The sequence below is a fragment of the Oryzias latipes genome, chromosome 20 (genome assembly GCF_053564925.1).
Source record: "Oryzias latipes strain Hd-rR chromosome 20, Olatipes_Hd-rR_3.1".
In the NCBI taxonomy this organism is placed as follows: Eukaryota; Metazoa; Chordata; class Actinopteri; order Beloniformes; family Adrianichthyidae; genus Oryzias; species Oryzias latipes.
The window spans coordinates 26,064,427-26,086,972 of NC_136256.1; the positions used below are offsets into that span (position 1 = coordinate 26,064,427).

Consider the following 22,546-nt stretch of genomic DNA (forward strand, 5'->3'; position numbering starts at 1 on the left):
GCTATATGTGTGTGTATCAGTACTTGCTGCCAAAAGTGACACAGAAGATAAAGAATTTCTCATCGATTTAGTGATTTTAAGTGACATAAAAGTTTAAATGACCTGATAGCAGGTTCTTTATGCTATAGTTATCGGAATAATTGTTCTTTTGCTGCACTGATTCGCTAGATTTCTCTTGAAAGTGAAGGTGAAGGTGAAATGACTGTTTTTGGTCCCGTATTATCAGTCAATCGCTTTATCAATAAAGCACGTTTTTCATTGACATGTCAAGCATAAGGTTCTAAACAAAACAAAAAAAATGTTGGTTAAAACCATAAAAAGTCAAAAGACACATTAGATTAAAAGCAACAACAATAAAGAAAATTGAGGAAGCACTGCATAGATTAAAAGATGGATAAATGTTTAATAAATGCCTTCCAAGAGTGTGACGTACATCTATTTTTTTGGTAATTTTGCATTTTTTGGTGTCTGTGACTTAAACTTTGGAGTGACCTGTAGACATGAATCTAGTCGTATAAGTGGGTGGCGGCCGGCTCAGCGTATTTTCTACGTCACATTTATCTTCTTTTCCAAACGGCATTTTTTCATCTGCTCCTGATTCACAATTCATTTGCAATTTTCAGCTTAATTTTCCTAATCTATGTTCTCCATTGTCAGAAAAATCTCAAAAAAAAATGTGCGCTATTGTTTTCTAGAAAAGTGTGTCTTTGAGGCAGAATCAGGTGGGGTTGTTGTGCCGCAGCGGCAGGGGTCCACAGCAGCGAGGCACTTCCTGCAGCTGGCGGCGCCCCGCTCCCCTGTGCCCGTGTCCCCGCGCTCCCTCCTAAATCCATCTTGGTGGCGTTTTTACAGTTGTTGGCCGATAAGCTGGCAGAGGGAAGATGAATAACCTGCCGCGCCGCCGCTATCAGCACCTGTTTGTCGATTTAGCCGGCCAGCGGGACCTGTCTGCTCAGCATGGAGATTATTGATTCAATAAGAATTGCCATTAGATCATGCCATTAAGGTTTGGCGGCCCCCTCTCCCCGGCGCTGTCTGTCCTCCTCTCTGTCAGCTCACCGGCTAATGCATCACCGCCGTCGATGGCCTCCTCCATTTGCAGAAACGGGGGTGGGGGTGGGGGGGGGGGGGTGCGAGCGGCGTGTTGTGCCAGCTGCCACCATGATCCAACACCGCGGCTCTCTCCCATCGCTCTCAGCCAGGAGTTATTGAGCGCCGGTCACAGCAGACGGATCGCTCGCGGCAGAGATTCCCTCACAGAGGGGAGAGGAAGGAAGAGCCGCACTTTCCGAGGCTTTGATGATGCTCCGGAGCAGATCGATCTCCAGGAAGTTCCTGGCCGTCTGTGGTCCCTAATCATGGTCCCAGAATGAGTTTTGTCGCGTTAAAATACGAAAAATGTCGCGCGAGACTGGTGGCGGTTGTTTGCTGATAGATTAACGTCAATTTACTTTCACACCGCTGTTCCTCCCCAACTCATCTGTCAGCTGGAACGGGAGGTTAAGGCCTGCTGGATGTTAAGGTCACGCCTGCCGGGGGAAGTCACCCTGTGGGGAAGAACCGCTCACACAGAACACATTCCTCATAAAATCTAAGAGAGTTCAAGTCCGGCTTTATCTCCTCCTTCTCCACCCGACCCACCGTGGTCACCCCAGAGGTCACGAAGGCCGTTCTGCTGCGGGGGAAAGTCATAATGACGGCTTGATCCCGCTCAGGATATTGTGCATCTTTCTGGGTTTAAACTGCCCTCGAAGAGCATTTCAGATGCCATGATGTTGACTCTACACCCCAGGCTCTCTTCATTTCCCTGAAACATCCATTTTTTGGAAGTTTTTCAGTAAATAAACATGTAGAGAAAAAGACGGGAGCTCAGATAAAATGCCTGAAAACCCCCATCCTCTTCATTTCTGTCCCCTCTTTTTCTCTCTCCTGCTTTTTCAGCAGAGGAGCACTATGAAGCTAGATTTGTTGCAAAATTGTTGTTTGTTCTTTTCGTAAAAAAATGTTTCGTATCCGTAGGAAGGAAACTGTCCGTCTGTAAAAAGATTTTGTACTTGTTAGAAACGTCAGACGAGCATTAATCTACAAGGACAAAACCCAAGTTATGAGTTCTTTTTTCCTTTTCCATGAATCAACCAATCAGCCGCCTTTCACCGTCACCCAATCAGGTGCATGATATGTATCCCTTGAGGGGAAAAAAAAAGAATTCGGACTTTAATCTACCAGAAGGAAATAAAACCTGTTTGAGACGGGACACCTTCACCTTCCAGCACGAAGACGAGTAAAATTCAGTTAAAAAAATATCTGGTTACAGAAAAAAATTATTTCAATTTTTCATTTTGGAGAGATGTTTATAATTCATTTTGGTTGAAATGATTTCAATCCAGACACTTCAATGCATTTTAGTAATCAGCAGGTTACTTCCGGGTTGAACCCTCTATCCTGAGCCTGTGAATGTTACGTGGGAAGATTGAAGCACCCAGGCGCAGAGAGGAGAGGAGGCAGGAGTTCCAGGAACAAGGGCTTTTAATAACAAACCAAAAACCACTGCTAAGCAGGCTAACCAAAGTAAAACTCACTACAACAGCGAAACAGGAAACCCTACAAAATTAAACAGGAAGTTAAACTCAAAACATCACAGAACAAAAAACAACTGGAACAGCAGAAAAACCTAAAACCGTGACAGTGAATTGATCAGTGTGTTCCTCTGTTTCAGCACATCAACAATGACCACATCCACGGGGAGAAGAAAGAGTTTGTGTGTCGCTGGGAGGAATGCTCTCGAGAGCAGAAGCCCTTCAAGGCCCAGTACATGCTGGTGGTCCACATGCGTAGACACACCGGGGAAAAGCCCCACAAGTGCACGGTGAGGATCTGCAGGTTTTCGGACCAAAACTCGGCTTTTGGAATGCAGTGATGGAAGTTTTCCGTTCCCTCCTGCAGTTTGAAGGCTGCACCAAGGCCTACTCCCGTCTGGAAAACCTGAAAACTCACCTGCGTTCCCACACTGGAGAGAAACCGTATGTGTGCGAACACGAGGGCTGCAACAAGGCGTTTTCCAACGCCTCCGACCGAGCAAAACACCAGAACCGCACACACTCCAACGAGGTACAGCGAGCTCCCCTTCAGCTCAGCCGGGCGCGCCTGGCGTTGTGGTTTTTAACCGACTTCTGCCCTCCTCCCCCTTCAGAAACCGTACGTCTGCAAGATCCCCGGCTGCACCAAACGCTACACGGACCCCAGCTCCTTACGCAAGCACGTGAAGACGGTGCACGGACCCGAGGCGCACGTCACCAAGAAGCAGCGTGGGGATTACCCCCGCCCCCCACCCCAGCCCAGGGAGCCTGGGGGCAACAGCCAGGGTCGCTCACCGGGGCAGCTGCCCCTGGGTGGGTACGCGGACCAAAGGGAGTACAACCACGCTACCTCCAAGCAGGACGAATGTCTGCAGGTCAAGTCCATAAAGACAGAGAAGCCCATGGTGAGACTCATTCGGGGGGGCGGGGCTTTAACTCCACTTCTGCTGCTTTCTTTGAACGTTGCTGACATTCTTACTGCTGAACTGTCTGACTAATAAGCATGCACGTTTAAATGGTCTCCTTGCACGTTTAACACTTCTAACGAGCTCATCTTCTCCTTTATCCGATGCTTCGGCATTTCTCTCCGTCCCTTTCTAAGGACAGTGGGTAATCAGGTGAGATAGGAACCATATATGTTTGCTAAATATTCCCTTCATGTCTAATTTGTCCTCATCGCCTCACGCCACGTTGGACTTTCTCATCCCACCTAAACACGACCACGCTGTTCTTGTTGTGTCTCTCATTCTCCGTTTCCATAAAAAAGACTTTCTTATCGTGTCATCTCCTGGGGATTGAATGCCACAGATGATGCTTTTCTCCAATCTGAAGCTATCTGAAGTCCAAGTTTTAACCATTTTAGAAATTTGGCACCAAATTACTCATTTTATTCTCCCCTAAAAGCCAAAAAAAAAACCCAGTCCATTTATGGATTACTACAACTGACCTGTACATACAAAGTGAAGTTTTAACACAAGCAAAACTTTAAAATGAAACTTAAAAGGTGCATTGATAATCAGGGAGCCAGTAAAGAAAAAAGGTGGATTTAGGCCACATTTTCAATGCAGTTCCTATTCCTAAAGGGATCCGCTGGATAAAATGCTCCTGTTGCATTTTTCTCATGATGGAGGACATTTATGAAGAAAATTCAGATTAAAATTGCATTCCTTAGTATTCCTTTATTCAAATTGTTGTGAACCAGGAGCAGAAAAAGAAAGATCGTATTTGTGACGTAGAAAATAAGTGGGGCGGGGCCACACGCTCCCTGCTCTGCTCCATTCCGATGCTTTCCCTTGCAGACAAATAGATCCATGACCGGAATCTGGATCCAAATTGTACAGCTGGATAGCTCCAATATTTTTGATTCACCGATAAACTAAGCTAGTGGGAGCGCTTGTAGACAGAAAGCTCTCAGCAGCAATAAGGGTTAAGGGGCAGGATTGCTTCTCGCCAATGGTTTTGCCCATAGAGGCGAATTTCTAATGAAATCCTGGCGCTCTGCAGAAACAAATGTCCTAGAAAACGATAGATTTTTAGATTTTGGCTGAAAATAATCATAATTAAAAAACAACTGGGAACGCTTTGAAAATAGATGTTGATGGAGTTGGTCTTTACGGACTACAGGGAGTTGGAGATGTGTTTGGATCCTCTGGTTGTCATCGTTTCATTGTCTGTGCCGTCTGCCCCGCCCTTTGCTTCAACCCTGACCGGTGTTTGTCTGCCGCCCAGACGTCTCAGCCAAGCCCTGGCAGTCAGTCTACATGCAGCAGTGACCAGTCCCCCGTCAGCGCCGATCCCAGCGGTGGAGTCCAGCTTGCTGTGAGCGCTGGACGCTCGCCAGGGGAGGGGCTGGAGGAGGACGAGCGGGCGGAGGGCAACGAAGAGGAGGCGGAGGGTGAGCCAGCCCCCATCATGGACTCCACGGTCTCCACAGCGACTGCGGCCATGATGACCCTGCAGGCCAGGCGGAGCATCGGCCGCCCGCTGCGCTGGATGGAACACATGAAGATGGAGAGGCTGAAGCAGGTGAATGGAGCACTGCCCAGACTGGGGCCCCTGTCCCCCACGCCGCCCCCCAAGGGTTCTGCAGTGCTGAACATCTTGGGAAAAGGTAAGCTTAGCATTCCTAAAACCATCAGTATGAAGCATGTTTTGGGGTTTTTGGGCTGTGGGAGGACAGCATGGACACTCCACACCACCTGGCGAGGGTGTGAACCACTGCGCCAGTATGCCGCCCGTCAAAATCATTTACTTTGGGGATTGTTTCGTGAATTATAATGGTTTAAAAACTAATCATATTTCACCAAATCCATAAATCATTTTGCCTTTAAGATCCTTTTTTTGTCAAAAAAACAAAACAAAAAAAACGGCTTTAGGTTTATTTTTAATGTAAGAATTTGTGTTTTTGTTTAGATCACTTAATTTGTCAAACCCACCACAGAGCGGCGTGGAAAGCTCCTCGGTTCTGCTGGTCATTTAAAGAGGTTCTGTTTTTCTCTCCAGGATCCTGTCTGGGCAGGCAGTGGGGGGTGTCTGCTCCTCAGCCCTCCGCTCACGCCGACCTGGGGAGCACGGAGCTGACGGTGCTGGGTTTGCTCCGAGACCGGCGCGACAGCAGCGGCAGCGGCACCAGCTCCGCCTACCTGAGCAGCAGCCGCCGCTCCTCGGGCATCTCGCCGTGCTTCTCCAGCCGCCGTTCCAGCCAGGCGTCCCAGAGCGAGGGCAACGCGGCGGCCGCGCACCACCGCCGCCTCCACAACCTCAGCTCCACCGACTCCTACGACCCCATCTCCACGGACGCCTCCCGCCGCTCCAGCGAGGCCAGCCAGCACGGAGGCGGGGCGGGGGGAGGTGGTGGGGGCCTCCTCTCAGGTGGGAGTTGCCTCGGGGGAGTGGGTGTCGGAGGGGGGTCGCGGGGGATGCTCAGTTTGACACCCGCTCAGCACTACCACCTAAAGGCCAAGTACGCAGCTGCCACCGGTGGCCCCCCTCCCACCCCACTGCCCAACATGGAGCACATGAGTCTGAAGTCTCGCATGGCTATGATGGACGAAGGGGGCAACAACCGCTGTTTGCCCCCTCCAGTGAGGCTGCCCCCCTGTGGGGATGGCACCAACAGCGGCTGCGTGGGTCACGCCGGCTACAGGAGGAGGGTCCTGTACCCGGGTGAGGGACCCCTGAACGGCAATCGGAGGGCCAGCGACCCGGTCAAGACGCAGGCTCCTGAAGCGTGCAGTTTGCCCCCGGTGCAACGCTTCAACAGCCTGAACAACCTCCACCCCCTGCCCCCCCTGGCTCACCACTCTGAGCCTCGTAACTTCGGCCTGCAGAAGCACACGCGCTCAGACGCTTTCTTTGAGTTGGGCCTGCAGGACTACACGTCCAGCATCGCTGAGCACGCCGCTTTGGAAGCTCTGGCCATGGAGGGCGAGGGGGGGGCGGGCCTCCTGCTGGACGATGAAGACATGCTGCCCGACGACCTGGTGCAGTATCTTCATTCCCAGGCTCAGATGGACAACGTTTCCTACAATCACAACGGAGACCATGCGGTCAGGGAGGCGGGCCAACACTCAGGGATGGGCGGGGCCTTCCCCGGATCTCAGAACCTCCAAGGATCGACTGAGAGGAAGAGCCCTGGGAAGCTCCCCATCCAGTGGAATGAAGTGAGTTCAGGAAGTGCTGACCGATCGCCTCAGAGGGAGAGAAACCCCCTCCCACAGTGTGGAAGGTGGCCCAGTACAGAGCACGGATCCCCTTCTGCGCCCTTTGGCCGGTTTGGGAACATGGTGGTGCAGCAGCCGGGATTGGCGGGTTTCCAGAACAGTTACGTCCAGGCGGATCGACCTTCAGACGCCTGCGGCATCAACCCCGCAGTCAAGCTGGAGACGCCCCCCAGCCCCTGCATGGAGATGAGAGGTGCTGCCGGCAACACTTCTAACCCCTTTGGGAGGTCCAGCTTCCTGCAGGTCACCGGCGGGCCTCCTCCCCAGGTCCTGAAACCGCCTCAGAAGCAGAACGCCAACACCTCCTGGCAGGTTGGAAACAACCTGATCCTCAGCAGGGCCCCCATGAACAGCATCCCCCAAGGCAACGCTTCTTGTCACAACAGGCTGCCGTTTGCCCCCCATCCACCCGGCAATAGTTCTAGAAACTTGGGGAGGCCCCAGCAGTACCACGGTCCTGACGGTTCCGGCGAAATTCAGCCGGGCTTCAGCCAGCTTCAGGTGCAGGGAGGCGCCGACCAGTGCTTTCTTGCGTGTCAGGTTTCTGGGCTGAAACTGGAGAACTCAGACCACGGATACCTGGAGGAGAACTTTGCAGACTGCCTCCCCGATTGCAAGGCCTCCCCAATCCCGGTTCTGGAGGAGCAGAGCTTGCTGGACTCCATTGCTGAGTCTGGAGGATTTTGTGGCGCCATGGAGAGCTCAGGGGCGCTTCCTTCACCCGGAACAGACCAAGTGACCAGCACCGTGGACGGCCATGTTCTCAGCGCTTTAGACGAGGGGGCAAACCTGGACCTGGTGGCCATGCTGGAGGACGGGTACGACCAGAACAGTCTGGTCTCGGGGGTGCTGAGCCCCTCCATGTTTCAAGGCCTCTCCAGGACGTCGTCGCGCCTCACCACTCCTCGGGCGTCGGCTCCCCTCCTCAGTGTGGCCCCCGGCCTAAACATGGCCATCGGCGACATGAGTTCCCTCCTCACCAGCCTCGCCGAGGAGAGCAAGTTCCTGGCCGTCATGCAGTAGCTCCTCCCCTCTGGCTTCTCCCCGCCCAATAGGAAACAAAAAGGAAAATGGAGGAAACCAGCTTTGGTGCATGTGAAGATTTAAAACAATAACAACATTTTTTTATGATAAAGTGTTTAGCCGAACGCAGCCTTTGTATTTTGTGCAGACTGAGGACGTTTGGGAAACATGTACAGTTGAATAACTCCTTTTTTGTACGATAACGACGTGACGTGAAGCAGCAACCCCTCTGTGAAACAGTATTCTGTGTATCGTTGCTGTTCTGACCCGTAAACGTGCATGTACTCACGCCAACAATCTTTTCCTGACCGAGGGGCCGAGGAGACAAGTATATATAAAACAGTAGGTTTATATATACATTTCTGTCATTCTGTTCACTTCTGTGAAGCTGTAAATGTTTCCGTGGTGTTTTCGTCCCAATGAAAATGGGCCCCACTCCCCGTTTCCTGTCCTCTGCTTGGTATCTAAATGGTTTCGTTGAGTCTGGTACGGTACCACCACTGTGTATAGCTGCTTTTCTGTCCTTCGTGCTCAGATGTTGGGACGTTAGATTTCGGAAGCTGACGTGTAGACGGACGTCTGGTGCTTTTGATACTTTTATCCGTCTCCATGACCAACAACACAGGAGGCGAGCGGCACACGGAAGTGCCGTCGGCGTCTGTGTTGTGTTCGATAGGAAATCACCTGTTCAAAGCTCTTCAAATTGCGAATGTGTACTGCCGTGGAGTATTGCAGCGACGTCGTGGACAGTGTTAGCATTGCCTTGCGGTCTTCTGCGACTGCACACAGAACACCGAGTAGTTTACCTGTATTTTTTTGGTTTTGTTTTTTCATCGTCAGGAGAACATTTTGTGCTCTTTGGTACTTTTGTCGTTTTTGTAGCCGTGTGACGTTTTTTTGTTTTTCAAAGAAGTAGAAACCATTTCCTTTGAACAAAGGTTCGTGCCTTGAACATATCTGCCAGTTGGTACAGAGAGATGATCACTGCCAATCTTCCATTGTGAATAACAAAGACAACCAACCGTGTAAAGTGTCACCTGAAACCCGAAAAAAAGATAAAAACGGAAAATTTATATATGAAAAAGGAATATCAGAAAAGATTTGCGAAATGCATTCTACTTTTTTCACATTTATTGTGCTTTTATATATAAATATATATATAAAAATGTAAATACAGTACTTACTCCCTCCTGTAGGTTTAGGAAAGGAAATGTGGAAGTATCCTGGGACTTTGAAAGCAGGGTTTCCCAGGCCCGGGGTGCAGGCCAGGCAGATGGGAGCTCCAAGCCCCCACTGCTGCACCCCCAGCCCCACAAGAAGAGCTGCTCGCTCTTTTATAACTGACAAATGTTTGTATGGTTTTAATAAAAAAAAAGAAAAAAATGAAATCATATTGGAAGTCTCTTCTCTTTATTTTTGGTTGATGAAAAAGGTGTTTTTTAACATGTTTGGGGGGGGGGGGTCTCATGATGGAGGAACTTCTTTTTTTCCAATCGCTGTGAATCAGGAGCAGCCGTTTGAAAAAGACCGTATTGGTGACGGAAAAAAACCCACGCTGGGCGGGGGTCATGTTTCCTGCTCTCAGTGCCCGTCTTGGTTTTCCTCCTCTGGATCAGGATCTGGATCAGAAGCGGATCGCTCCAGTATGGCTCGTTGTTTTTGCTTCACCTGAAGGATAGGTTAGCGAAAAATCCCGTAAACAGAGAGCTCTCGGCAGCGGGGAGGGTGAATAAATACTGCCGCTCTGCTGAAACTATGCCCTAATAATCGACAGGTTTTTAAACTTTGGGTAAAAACGGCACAATCTTAAGTAAAAGACCACTGGGCACGATTTAAAATAGATCGAACATTTGTCCAGGAACATATTTTTAATAGAGCACTAAAAAAAAAAAGTCAAACATCTACATGTAAGAATTCTATTTATTTCTTTATTTAGGAAAATTACATGAAGGGAATTTTGCAGTTTTCTCAGAACCACCCAGTTTTAAACGGCTGCTTAAAAATGTGTGGTATCTGCCGCCCTCTTCTGGTCACATAAAGGAAGTGCAGGCCAAATGTGCTTTGAATGACTGATTTGTTTGGTCACATCTTCATGTCAAATGCAGCCCCATCATTGTCGATGTGCATTAGGATCACAACCCCCACACTACGCCCTTCTGCAGCTTCAATCAGAAGAGCCCATTAGATGCTTTCTTGGCGAGTTCCTGCGTCTGTTCGGTGCTTTGAGAGAAGTGCCGTGGCGTCAAAGAAGCAGGAGTCCTTTGAAAATCAGCAGTCCTCTGCAAAGTTCAGAGACCATTTCTGGCCCTGAATGTGGCGGTGGCGGCAGAAGGGACGCCGTGTTCCAGCGTTTGAATCAAGTACGGTGGGAGTTTGTACATGAAGCATTTTATTACTAGAAAACAAGCCGTCGTACTGAAGCAGCTCTTTCAGTAGCGTTTCCACGACTACTCTTTATTGAAATCACAAGATAACCACGTAATGAAAAGAAACCAAATGAGCGTACATAAAAAGGACAGGAACTACGGACTATATACAACATTCGGGGCGGGGTGAGGGGGGGTTACAGCGGAGGCTTCTTCGGTTTGGTGTTTCACACGAGGCTCAAACAGGAGGCACTTGAATGTGAGAGCCTTTCGGAGCCGGGACCGGGCCGAAGCGCTGCAGGGAGGGAGGGAACGGACTTTTAAAAGAGATAAAACAAAGACTTTTGCTTTGGAAAAAAAAGAGAAAGATGGACCAAATAAATGCAAAATATCAATTCCTTCAAGTGGGCCTGAGGGGACAACAGTGAGGGGAGGGGTGACACGATGAAACGGACCCACGCCTGCAGCACATTCAAGAGCATGCATCGCCTCACCGTTAGGTTGTTCCAGAAAAACGACGTCTGCAACCTGGAAAAAGTATCCAGCCGCCCGCCTGCCGCTGGATCGTTAATGCAGCAGGCGGGAAATATTTACAGCTATTGTTTTTCTTTTTTTTTGCTCCAAAGTTAAATTAAAAAAAAAAAAGTTCATATTGGTTCTGCGGGGCGGTGGGAGATTTACAACGAGAAGTCGCAAAAAATGTTTGAGAATGGCTACGGTTTGAATGATCTATTTACAATAAAACACCATCCTGGAACAGAAAGTCGGGGGAAGAACTAAAGGTGAGGACGCGGTGGCGTGCGGCCTCCGCCCGTCCCGCCTGGCCTTCGGGGTCAGATCTTCTCCTGGATGAAGGGGTGCTGGAGCGCCTGGTTGATGCTGACGCGTTTGGCCGGGTCCAGCATCAGCGTGCCTTCCAGCAGGTCCTTCAGCTGCATCACCTTCTTCCTCTGGTCCTCGGGCAGCCGCTGGCCGCCTATCAGGTCTGCCAGCAGGTCTTTGGTGGGGTTGATGGTGCTCATCACCGTCACTTTCTCCTGCGGGCGGAGCAGAAACGTTTTAGACCTTCAGGAGAGGCTCCCGTCAGACGGGAGGAAGGAACAACGCCTCACCCTTTCTGTCACTTTGTCCACCTCGATGTACAGGAAGTTCAGGTTCTGGTCGAAGTGCTGGTCTTTGAAGAAGCCTTTCCGGATCATCTGAAACCCACAGAGTGGCGTCAGCTGTCGGCGGCGGCGTGCTCCAGGCCTCAGGCGGGACGCAGCCTTACCTTGTTGGGCATTTTGCCCTTGAGGTCCATGGCCAGCTTGAGCATGTGGTTGTTGGAGGATCCCGGCAGCAGGATCTTGCCGGTGTACAGCTCGTACAGCGTGCAGCCCACGGACCACATGTCGATGCCGTAGTCGTAAGGCTTTCCTATGACTGAGGCGGACGCCGTCAGCACAGCGGCAAATCAACACAAACGGTGGCAGACAGGAGGACTTACTGATTTCAGGCGCTCTGTAGAACCTGCTGACCAGGTACGGCGTGATGTCATTGTCTGCCACATGAGAGGCGGAGCCAAAATCACAGAGCTTCAGGATGGTTTTTGACTCGTTCACCTGAGGAAGGCAAAAGACAAAATCTGCAAAGCGGGAACCCTGAGGGAACATTTCTGACTGTGGCGGCGCTCTGAAGGTACCAGGATGTTGTCGGGTTTGATGTCAGCGTGGAGGATGTTGCAGCGCTTCAGCAGCTTGAGCGCCAGGAACAGCTGCTGGCTGTAGGACCGCACCGCTTTGATGTGGAGCCCCACGTCTTTGCCGTACTTCTTCAGAACCTCCCGAAGGTTCATGCTGCAAGGAGGAGAGCGGTCAGCACCTGAACACGGCGGAGGAGGAGGCGGAGCCAGCTGGAGAGCGCGTCTTTACCTCAGAGGCTCAAACACCAGACACAGGTGCTGCTTGTGGTAGAAGTGCCGGAACAGACGGAGGCAGTGGAACTTGTCGTCCGGATCGGCGTCGTTCAGCTTCTTGAGGAACTCCAACTCCTTCAGGCCCGTCTTCTGCCTGAACACCAGAACCGGGTGCGTTTGGACAGAACATCTTCACGTATGGAGGGGACAGAGAGAACAGAGCGGCGACTCACATGAGCTCGTTGTTCCTGATGATCTTGACCGCCACGTCCTGGCCGGCTCTGGCGGCGTCCCGGGCTCTGACCACGTTGCTGAAGACGCCCTGACCCGTGTACCCGTACACGTCATAGCGCTTGTCCAGAATCTCTCCGATGTTCACTCCTGAACAGAGAGGTGATCAACAACCTTTAGGACCGGATCTGCTCACGGACCGGCCCGGACGTTTTTGCCTCCCGTTTCTTGGAGCTTTTGAGCGTGAAGTTAATCTGCTTCCTCTGTAAAATACCTGTAGCTGTCTAAACTTCATCTATACAATAGATGTGATCTGGATTCCCTTCATCTCTGTCACAGTGGAAGTAAAATAATCAGACGCCAACTTCACCGTTTACGGTGCGGCGGATAATTAAAATGAATAAAGTCACTAAAATGGAATTTTCTACATATAATAAACATGAATCCACCATTTGAAAAACTTTATTAACAGTAGGCCTGCACAATATACCGCAAATTTATCGTTATCGCGACATTAAGCTGTGCAATATGCATACCGCAAAAGACGGCGAATATCGCAATAAATGGTTACCTTAAATGTGCTAAAACAATCTCATGGCAGCTTGAAATATTGAACAAATGAAATAAATCCCTTTATGCATTTAACCAATCAGAAGGACCCGTTTACGTTGTTGATCAATCAGATGAGCCCTTTAATGTTTGATGTTTGCCTCCTACGTCGACAACGGTCATTTGGAGTAGAGTTTTTAAACTGTTGCAGTGAAATGGAAATTATGTTTTTGGTTGTTTTGCTGTTTGTTTACATACCGCAAATTATATCGTTATCGCAATATTAATCACCAATATCGCATATCGCGAGTTTTCCTCGTATCGTGCAGCCCTAATTAACGGCAACCTTCAAACATTCGGTCTCAGGAGGAAGCAAGACCGTGACACTGCCGCCGACAAACGGCGATCTGATCTGAATCTGTTCCATTTCCTTCATGATATTCATTGTGCATGTTTTTCAATGCTGGTGACTATTATGAACTAATGTCAAAGACGGGAAATAACAGAGGACAGCGACTCACTAGTCATATTAGTGGGAAAATATATCCTAAAAAGGGAAATGTCTAGGCTAAAACATAACACCAGGATTCACAATTCCTGTAGATCTAACATAGTTACGAGTCAATCCGTCCAGGGTTGATGCTATATTGCTGAATGAAAATGAAACTTCAAGGGTAATAATTGGCAAAAAATAAAATAAAAGAAAGAAAGAAATGATCAAAGTTGACCATAAATAAGGTGAAAACAGCACAATAACAAAAGAAAGGCACCAAGGATTCCCTGTGATTTTTTCCATGGAGGCAAAAATCCTGGAATATCTTGAAAAGTTCAAGGATTTGAAGAAAATTTGGGAAAAGCTGAAAGAGCTAAACATTTGAGTGGTTGAAATAGCATGAAAATTGTTGGAGTTAAGCAGCAAAAAATGGTGAAGATACTAGAATAAAGAAAGAGAAACAGGAAAACAATGGGTGGAATCAGTTCTTTGCTTTTGTAAAAATAGAACGAAAATCAGGAAAAGATTTGAGCAAAGATCACCCGTGTGTGTTTGTTTTTCAGGAGGATAACCCTTTTTTTTTTTTAATTGAATGCAATGCGTTTCCAGAGTAACGCCATCATTCCCTGCTTTATTAAAAGGTTCCCTGAGCGAACGCTTTGTGCAGCGTTTCTGCAGCGTTTGTCACCAGCCCCGCTTCCCTCGTGCTGCTGATGCAGACGGACTCGGAGCAAAGTCTGCCTTTTGCAGGTTTCTGGGGCAAAATGCGTTTCAGGGTCTTTCAGTAGCCACACTTGCAACCTCCCCTCGAAAAGCCACTCCAAAAAGCCATTTCCTGGCATTTGGTCGTGTTTCACGGTGAAAGTCAAGCTGCTTTACGGCAACGTAAACTCCCATCACCGATGCCACGAACGTCTGCCACAATTTAAATCCCAATCTCATTTTAGAATATTTTCGTTTTTGGCTCCAAAGTAACAACATTTGTTGACTTTTCCAAAGTGTGACAGAAGATTTAGTTTTCCACAAACCTTTCGAGGACCTGGCAGAAACGTTTCCCGGTTTTTCATGTCCGTGCGAAGGCTGCTCAATCTGTGTTCACAGCGAAGACGATTGGAAACGCCCAGTTTCAATGTTAAGTCGATAAAGGTTTCGCCACCTGAACAATCCGATTGATTCTTTTATTGTTCTTATTTGTATGAAGACAATAAAAGTTCCTCTGATTTGAATCTTTTTCGGACTAACTTGAGGACAGCAGGTCTTCAAACCGGGTCACAGAGACCGGCGTGGCGCTGAAAAGCCGCCGACGTTCGGTCGATGGTGACGCTCACCGTACTGAGAGGATCTCTGATGATGTCATGAATTATTTTGTGGAGCTCTTTAAAAGAAATAAGCCTGATCTCGCCACATCAGCCATGTCTTTCACGTGGCGGTGAGGCTAGAACCCGCATTAGGAGTGTCAGGTGTATGAACTCCTTTTTGGACGAGTGTCCTGCAATCAGTTCAATCACAGAGCTCTGGGGCAGCGAGAACTCACGGTAGTAACCCTCGGCGTCGGTCCAATTGTCTCTGAGGTTGGGGTTCTCCTTGAAGTCCTTGCCCAGACCTGCAGCTCTCATCCTGGCGCTCTGCAGAAGCGGCACAAAAGATGTTAAAACGGGACTTGATTTTTCCGGCGTCACGCTTGGCGGCCTCTTCAGTGGAAACTCACATCAAAGTCGGCGGCAAACAGGTCATCCGACTCGGTAAACATGTCCGGGGCGGAGGGCTTCTTTGGGTTGGCTCCTGCAACAGAAAGCAGACGGTCCGGCCGCGGCGCCGGCTGAGTGCTTGGGCTGGCGTGGAGCGCTGTACGGCGGTAAATCTGGAACATGCGTTCGATTGACATACTCTGCAGAGATCAAAACATGCTGCAGGGGGCAGACACAACCAGGCTTTGGATTACAAGCCAGCAACTGAATGAACACATGACAGAAAGAAACAAAATTCAGTGCATTTCACACAGATGTTGACCTAACTGACCTCTGCAGAACCAACGTTTACAAGTGGAAATAGAAGGCAGGACAGAGACAAAAGTCTGACCTGCACCTTCATATTTGCATCTTTCCTTTTTATTTAGTCATAAACCAAAAGAGGAGTGACAGAAATAATTTGTTATTTTTTAAAAAGACTCCAACTAACTACCAGATGGAAAACATTGTTTCCTCCGTTACTTTTTGGATTTAGGTTCATTTTGTCCTCAAAATGACAAATTCTAACCGTTTCTTTCAATGGAGACGTTTTATTTTGAAAGAGCTTCAAGAAATATTGGCATGGAACAAGAAGATTTAGCTGTTTTCTTTAAGACAAAGAGTCATTGAGAGACTCGAAGCTACAAGTGTTTTGATTTCCTCAGCAATAAAAAAGAAAAAAATACTTAAAAATGAGAAGAAATGAGGGATTTTGTAGTTGATTTTACGCTCCGTTGCGAGAAACTGTAAGTCGAAGACTAAAAATCCTCTGGTTTTCTAGAGTTTTAGTTGTTTTCTATGAAAGAAAACTTGCAGAGTGACACTTGTTTTTCTAGGATTGCTGCTTAGCAACAGTTTCGTCATCTCAGTTTTCTTGTTTCGTATTGTTCAGATGGAAAAAATTCCTTCAGGAGTTTGTTTTCTCCATCGTTTCAGAAAACAAACCAAGTGTATCTGAACTGAAATACCTCATTTAAGCATAGAATCAGAATGAGTTGTAAAGACGGCTGGACCCCGGCAGTGATCCAGGTGGAACGCCAACTGTAACGAGGTTCATTCAGTCACACCAACAGATCCCGGAGCGTTTAAGGGAAATTACCGTCTTTCTCCTGCGCGATCAAGTTGTGCTTGGCTTTGATGTTGGCCTCAAAGGTGTTGAGATTCTCCCGCTCGTACTCCTTGACGTCGGCGGCCACGCGCTCCAGAATGTCGTCGGGTGACGGCGAGCGGCTGCGCGTGCTGCTCTGCGGGCTGCTGGGCTCCGACACCATGTTGCTCTCTTCGTTCACCGCCTTGTATTTCTGTTTCATGGAAGGTAGCAAACGTTTAAGGGACGTAAAATGCCGGTAAAGATTTTCAAAATAAAACGATAACGTAATAAAACGAGACGTAAGCAGACCTGGACGATGGCCAAGCGCTGCTGGCGCCTCTGTTCTATGAGAGCTTCTTCATCGATCTCCTCGCTTTCAAACTCATCCAACCTGCAAAACCAAAATTCCTGCCGTTTAAGACCCAGATCACGAAAAACACTTCCAGACACTTTGAGCTTTTTAATCCAAATGTAGTTGATCATATTTCTCCGTTTGTAAATCTACAGCAACGCTGTTGGACTGCAAATGAGTCCAAACTGTTTAAACAACTGTTTTTGTTTGGAAGAACTCATTTCAATAACAAATTATCCACCAATATGGTCAGAGCCCCCCCCCCCCACTGAGGACAGGGTTACAGAAACGGTTTTATAAACATGAATAAACTGGAGTTTCAATGAGGTTTACCTTTTTTCACTGTTTTATATGAAGCTTAGCGATAAGAAAGCATCTCTTCCTGTTTCACTCACACTTCATCCTCTGAGGATTCCTGGTCCAGCTTCATCCCCTCCGAGAGGCTCCCTTTAAACTTGTCTTCATCTCTGCTGCGCCTCCTCCTCCTCCTGTCCCGATCCCGGGAGGTGGAGCGTCGGTACTGCCGGAGTCTGCCGTACCGGTCCCGCTCCCCGGACCTGCAAAGGTCACGCCGACATTAAGTACCAGAGACGCGCCGTGAAGGAGGCGGGACGACATGCGAGACGCCATCACCTGTGCCCCAGGGGAGACCTGCTTCGCCTGCGGGGGGGTGAGCGCGAGCGTCGCCGTGGCGATGGGGACCTCCTCCTGAGAGGAGAGCGACTCACTCGGCGTCGGGAGACCGACCTGGGACTCTTGTCCCGGGATCTGTTCCTGGCTGGTCCTACGTCTGCCCGAGAGCGCTTTCTGCTGGAGCGAAGAAGACAAACCGCCTTCATCATCATCCTCATCACAAGGTTTCATTCGTTCATCATCAAATATCGTTTTAGAACCCCCACACCCACTCAGGAGCATCGTCTTCACCCCGCTCATGTGAGCAGAGGTCAAAGTGGGCACTGACCTTGGCGGGGACTCCTGCCGGTCAGCCTCCCTCCTCCTGACGTCCGCGGAGCGGCTGCGTCCTCTCCTGGGGGGGGACCGTGTTCTGGTCGGAGAGTGGTTCTGTTTCGCCGCCTTCTCCGGGGCACCGGCCAACTTGTGATGGGCGTCTCTGTGGCGAGGAGAAGCGCTGCGTTTCCTGGTGGGACTGTGGGGCCCCCGCCTGTGCGGCGAGCGGTTCTCTTTACCTAAGGAAGTGTCCTTGGACGGGGACTTGGCCGGCCGTTTGTCCCTATCGGCATCAGAGCGCCTCGGCCGTTCTCGTGCGGGTGACCTGGACCGCCGGCTTGGTCTTTCCTGGTTGGTTTTGTCGTCTCGCTGTGGAGACGGACGTTTTTCAGTGCGACTGGCCTTCTGCTCGCCTCGGAGGCTCGGGGGGGAGTTGGACTTTTTCCTGTCCTTGCTGTCTGACCGCTTCCGGTCTTTTGACCGGCTCCTGCCGCGACCTCTGTCTCTAACAACTGCCTCCTTTGAGCTCTTGGTCCCCTTGTCCGGTTTCGACTCCCTGGCAGACTTCTCTGCAGACTTACTCCGACTGCGGCGCTTGGCGTTGGATTTACTGGCCTCGGTCGAGTCCCGTCTAGATTTCCCAGTTTTGCCGCCCCTGGGAGATATTGGTTTCCCTGAGCTGCCCCTTGGACGCTGCTCCCCGTTCCTCATCCTTGCATCTCCATCCTCTTCAGAACCAGAGTTGTAGCCCTGGAGGATCAGGCCCATCCCGGACTGGACCTTGCCCTCCATCAACTGGCTGTCCAGCTCGGCTTTGATCATGGCCCTCTGCTTCTCCAAGTCCTCCAGCAAAGCTCTGTCGTCCAGACTGGGAATCCCGGAGGACGGAGACGATTCCACTTTCTTGGAGGGGTCAAAGAGGGCGGGGCCTGGGGCAGGCGAGCCCTCTTTGCGCTTGTGTTTCCGGTGTTTGTGGCGATGCTTGCGTTTTCGCTCCTTGTCCTCGTTCGCCGCATGCTTGTGCTTTTTATGCTTGCTGCGATGCTTGTGTTTCTTCCGCTTGTGTTTGCCGCTGCCGCTGTGATGTTTGGATCCCTCTGCCTTCTCGCCGTTCGCTTCGGCTGTTCCCTGTCGTTACAAACACAAAAGCAGGTTGTTAACATTTCACTGAAGCTGTAGACAAATCAAATCAAATCAAACTTTATTTATAAAGCACTTTTCATATAAAAATATAACACAAAGTGCTTTACATTAAAACAACAAAATATAAAAACAAGCAAGCATTAATAAATAAATAAATAAATAATAGGGCCCCCCTCCCCGTACCTAGCCCCCCACGCCTTTCACACCTCCCACTCTCTAACTGATGGAAAATGACAATGAAAAATAGGCTGTAAAACATATGCTGAGCACAAAAACATGATGCGGGAAACGCTAATAATTGGAACCTCCCCCCCTGTGAACAGCCGCATAGACGGCCAAATGCAACATCACAGGCGGGGACCGCTCCACCACAGCTAAGCGGTGATGCAGGTCCCCACCCAGAGCCGCAGCGGCTGAACAGCAGCCGTCCAAGAGGGAGAGGTTCCAGCTGAGGAAGCACCGGAAATAAAAATGAATAAAAATTGAGAATCAAAAAGTAAACATATTGATAAAAACGATAAAACATTGAAATAAGGTAAATTAAAATAACACGTTAAAAATCAGGTTCAAGTTCATAAAACAAGATAAAATGGATAAAGAAATAAAATAAAAATAGAAAATACATATAGATAAATAACAATAAATAAATAAAAGTAGTAAAATAAATAAATAATAAATAAAAATTAGCTAAAAGCCAGGTTAAAAAGATGGGTCTTGAGCCTTTTCTTAAAAGTATCAATGCTCTCTGCGGCTCTCAGGCCCTCTGGCAGACTGTTCCATAAGCGGGGACCATAGTGCTGAAATGCAGCTTCTCCATAGGTTTTAGTTTTTACAGTTGGAATGGTTAACAGACCAGTGCCAGAGGATCTCAGGCTCCGCGAGGGTTCATATCTTACTAAAAGATCTGATAAATAAGAAGGCGCAAGACCGTTAAGACATTTAAAAACTGTTAAAAGTATCTTAAAATCAATCCTGAAGCATATGGGGAGCCAATGCAGGGATTTTAAAATTGGGGTGATGTGAGCCCGCCTCCTGGTCTTTGTAAGAACTCGTGCAGCAGAATTCTGGAGAAGCTGAAGGTTCCTAATATTTGTTTTTGGAAGACCAGCAAGCAGGGCGTTACAGTAATCAATTTTACTCATGATAAAAGCATGCATTAGCATCTCCATATTAGCAAGAGAGAGTAGGGGGCGGACTCTAGCCAGATTTTTGAGATGATAAAAACCAGTTTTAACCACCTGTTTTATATGGGGGATAAAAGTTAGCTTAGAGTCAAAAATAACACCCAGGTTTCTGACTGCTTCCGAATGACTTAAGGAAAGTTCCTGTAGCTTCAGAAACTGTTTCTCCCTCTTGGCTTCAGGACCAATAACTAAAATTTCAGTTTTTTAATAAACAATAAATAAACAATCTTACAATGCTTGGCTTTAATACACGGAATATGTTAGAACAGGAAAATATCTTTATGTTTTAGTCACATTGATCCTTTTTTGAATTTAAAAGAAAACAGTTATGAATCCAGATGGGACAGAAAATTCGACATTTTCGAAAATATTAAATGACATTTCACAGAAAAAACAACATTATGGTTTCCAACTAATATCCAATTTAAAATGTTACCGTCTTGCATAATAAACCAACCTCTTCCTCCTCTTCTTCCTCAGACACGTCTCCACTGTCTTCATTGCCGCTCCTTTCATGGCTCTCCAGGTCTTGTTTACTGTTTAATAAAGAAAAATGTAAGAATTTGTGCATAGAAAATAAAAGGAATCGTGTTTAGTTTGACTCGTTTCAATGGATGAAATTCTTTGGAAAATAATTCATTTTTGAAACATTTGTAAATTTACATTTTAAAAAAGAAACGTATGTCAGTATCTTGAATACCTATATTCCCATTGCGATTTCACTATAACTGTAACCAAAACATTAGAAAACTTAAATAGAAAAATTCATTATATTTGAGACGTAAAGGGATTTATAAAAACTCAAATTAAACATCTCAACTATATTGTGGCCTCAGCAGATCATACTTTGGATTTGACAAGAATAAGGATGTTTTATTAGAGTTACCTTCAAATAAATCCAATTCCAACTCTAAAACAAGGAATACCAAAAAACAAACAATTCTAATTTGCCAGATCGACTAGTCACAAAACCAACACAGAAATCCGCCCTTTTTCATGGATTTTTACCCCATTAAAGCGGATGGAAGTGGTTTTGACAGCAACCCAAAGCGTGAAGACAGACTGAGATCAACCTGAACCGGGACGGATGGTCCTGGCAACAGTTGCCACAACACAAGACCCGCAGCGTCCAAAGCCCAATATAACAACTATGGTGGAGGTGATCCGCTCTTTAGTATCAAACTGATGCTCCAGCTGCTTTTTACCTCCAAGTAAAAACACACGATGCTTTCTTAAATGAGAAACATATTTGATTTGGTACAATCCGTTTTAAAAAGCGAGGTTCCGGTATGTTTATGAAGCGCGCAGATCTTCTTCGGGAATTCGGTTATTTTTCACCTGATCGCAGCATCTTGCTAGTTTAATGTTTAAAAGAGCGATTACGTAACGTTAAAAAATAATCACGAAATGAAATAGGGAAATATAATTACTCGGGTTTGCAAAGAAGAATTTATATCTACAGGAAAACTACTCGCCAAGTACATTTTACTTGTTTGGCATTAGGAAATATTAACCTAAAAACATGCTAGCCGTCGTTAGCAAACCTTCAAGCTACACCGTCTGCAAGAACTTACAAAGCGACAATCTCACAACTATATTATATAAAATCTGGATATTTTAACTGTGATAAAACGTGGATACGATTTAAAATCTACTTCTGTGTCCTCCGTATTTAAAAAAACTTTTAAGTTAGCACCGCTAACGCGTATTAGCCGGTTAGCCGAACGTCAGCATGTCATTTAGCTGGGCCGAGCTTTCACAACCAACAGTTTCGCCGGACTATTTGGTTCCGGTCCGGATTCGGTTCCGGTGAGCTTTGTCACCGTTCTGCGATCATGTTGGAGCATATTCCATTGAATTACTTACACGTGTTCATTTCCATTATTCATTCTTCTGGACGTTATGTCCATCTCTACGTCAGCCATTTTCCTCACTGAGGAGTTTTTTCTTCATGGGTGATGCGAATGTTGTAGCGCGCCCCCCGGTGTTCTGGCGAAGCACTGCAGCGGAAATAAAATCGTGATTTTTTTTTTTCCTTTCGTTTTTTAAATTAAAAATTATTTTTTAGATTTTTTTTCTACAAATTAGACTTGAGAGATTTAAATTTAGACTTCTCTCATTTTTTGTTTATTTTCTAAATGCAATAAAACACAATTAGGAAATTAAAGACAGTGTCACACAGCCAATACATACTAGTTTGGGCATTTTTCACATATGAAAATTCGGTCTTTGGTGATCCATGAGTGTTTTGTGTGTTCCTCGATCATGTATGCAGATGTTTGTAAAGGGTTTTGGCCAATGTGAAGGAGGTTTTGTTCTAATTTTTGGTCCGCTTTATAATTATGCGGTTTTCTGTGTATTTTGTGGGGTTTATTTGTAATTAATACATGAATCCAACGCCGTAATATTTGCTATAGATGCATGCACAAATTTGTGACTTTCCACAACTTTTCCACGTATGTTTAACAGACTTTTCACGCACGTACCACAGATGTATAGCCTTGTACCCCGTTCAAATCACGTAACTGACACATGAATTGGTAGTGAATTGCATATAAACGGCCCAATAATCAGGCATGGTTCCCGGTCTACGCTTGCAAATATACTTTACAAAATATTTGTAAGGACCTGAGACTAGGAATGGTGCACCTTTCCTGGATCTAAGATGGAGACAGTTCTTCAACAAGGAACAAAAAGGTGAAATAGCTTTTTTCCAAAAGACACTCTGCCTTATGTGACCCACTACT

General features: G+C 47.4%; 2 protein-coding genes and 1 long non-coding RNA gene across 8 annotated transcripts in view; 1 reads left to right on the forward strand and 2 right to left on the reverse strand.

Annotated features, from left to right (window-relative positions):
• Positions 1-9,215, forward strand: part of gli3 (GLI family zinc finger 3) — a 108,416-nt gene extending 99,201 nt beyond the window's left edge. For all 4 annotated transcript variants that reach the window (XM_023950287.2, XM_023950289.2, XM_023950288.2 and 1 more), the window contains 5 exons: positions 2,717-2,866; positions 2,944-3,108; positions 3,191-3,481; positions 4,806-5,187; positions 5,580-9,215. In XM_023950287.2, the coding sequence (XP_023806055.1) occupies positions 2,717-2,866; positions 2,944-3,108; positions 3,191-3,481; positions 4,806-5,187; positions 5,580-7,822 (3,231 nt within the window). In that variant the 3' untranslated portion in view covers positions 7,823-9,215. The remainder of the gene's footprint in view (positions 1-2,716; positions 2,867-2,943; positions 3,109-3,190; positions 3,482-4,805; positions 5,188-5,579) is intronic.
• A 979-nt stretch (positions 9,216-10,194) lies between these two features.
• On the reverse strand, positions 10,195-21,817 carry prpf4bb (pre-mRNA processing factor 4Bb). 3 transcript variants are annotated; one of them, XM_011489065.4, is made up of 16 exons: positions 21,666-21,817; positions 20,257-20,335; positions 17,486-18,600; positions 17,158-17,334; positions 16,920-17,081; positions 16,482-16,563; positions 16,182-16,383; positions 15,064-15,137; positions 14,890-14,980; positions 12,316-12,463; positions 12,099-12,236; positions 11,870-12,023; positions 11,675-11,789; positions 11,459-11,610; positions 11,301-11,387; positions 10,195-11,225 (listed from the first exon to the last, which is right to left on the reverse strand). In XM_011489065.4, the coding sequence occupies exons 1-16, from the start codon at positions 21,722-21,724 to the stop codon at positions 11,022-11,024; spliced, it is 3,039 nt and encodes a 1,012-aa protein (XP_011487367.1). In that variant the 5' UTR covers positions 21,725-21,817; the 3' UTR covers positions 10,195-11,021. The 3 variants fall into 3 exon arrangements, with proteins under 3 accessions (XP_011487367.1, XP_011487368.1, XP_020568135.1); XM_011489066.4 differs by having other exon boundaries at positions 17,158-17,331; positions 21,666-21,816; XM_020712476.3 differs by lacking the exon at positions 21,666-21,817 and adding an exon at positions 20,808-21,590.
• On the reverse strand, positions 14,313-14,755 carry LOC144988182 (uncharacterized). Its single transcript, XR_013652016.1, has 2 exons — positions 14,598-14,755; positions 14,313-14,511 (listed from the first exon to the last, which is right to left on the reverse strand). It is a non-coding gene; the product is annotated as an uncharacterized LOC144988182 (long non-coding RNA).
• Positions 21,818-22,546: the final 729 nt, after the last annotated feature.

Excerpts from the sequence above, each read along its gene's own strand:
- prpf4bb (XM_011489065.4), bottom strand. The coding sequence starts at position 21,724 with ATGGCTGACGTAGAGATGGACATAACGTCCAGAAGAATGAATAATGGA. Across the intron at positions 12,024-12,098 it reads CTGGTGTTTGAGCCTCTGAG|CATGAACCTTCGGGAGGTTC; the intron begins GTAAAGACGCGC and ends TCCTCCTTGCAG. Across the intron at positions 11,790-11,869 it reads TCAAACCCGACAACATCCTG|GTGAACGAGTCAAAAACCAT; the intron begins GTACCTTCAGAG and ends TGCCTTCCTCAG.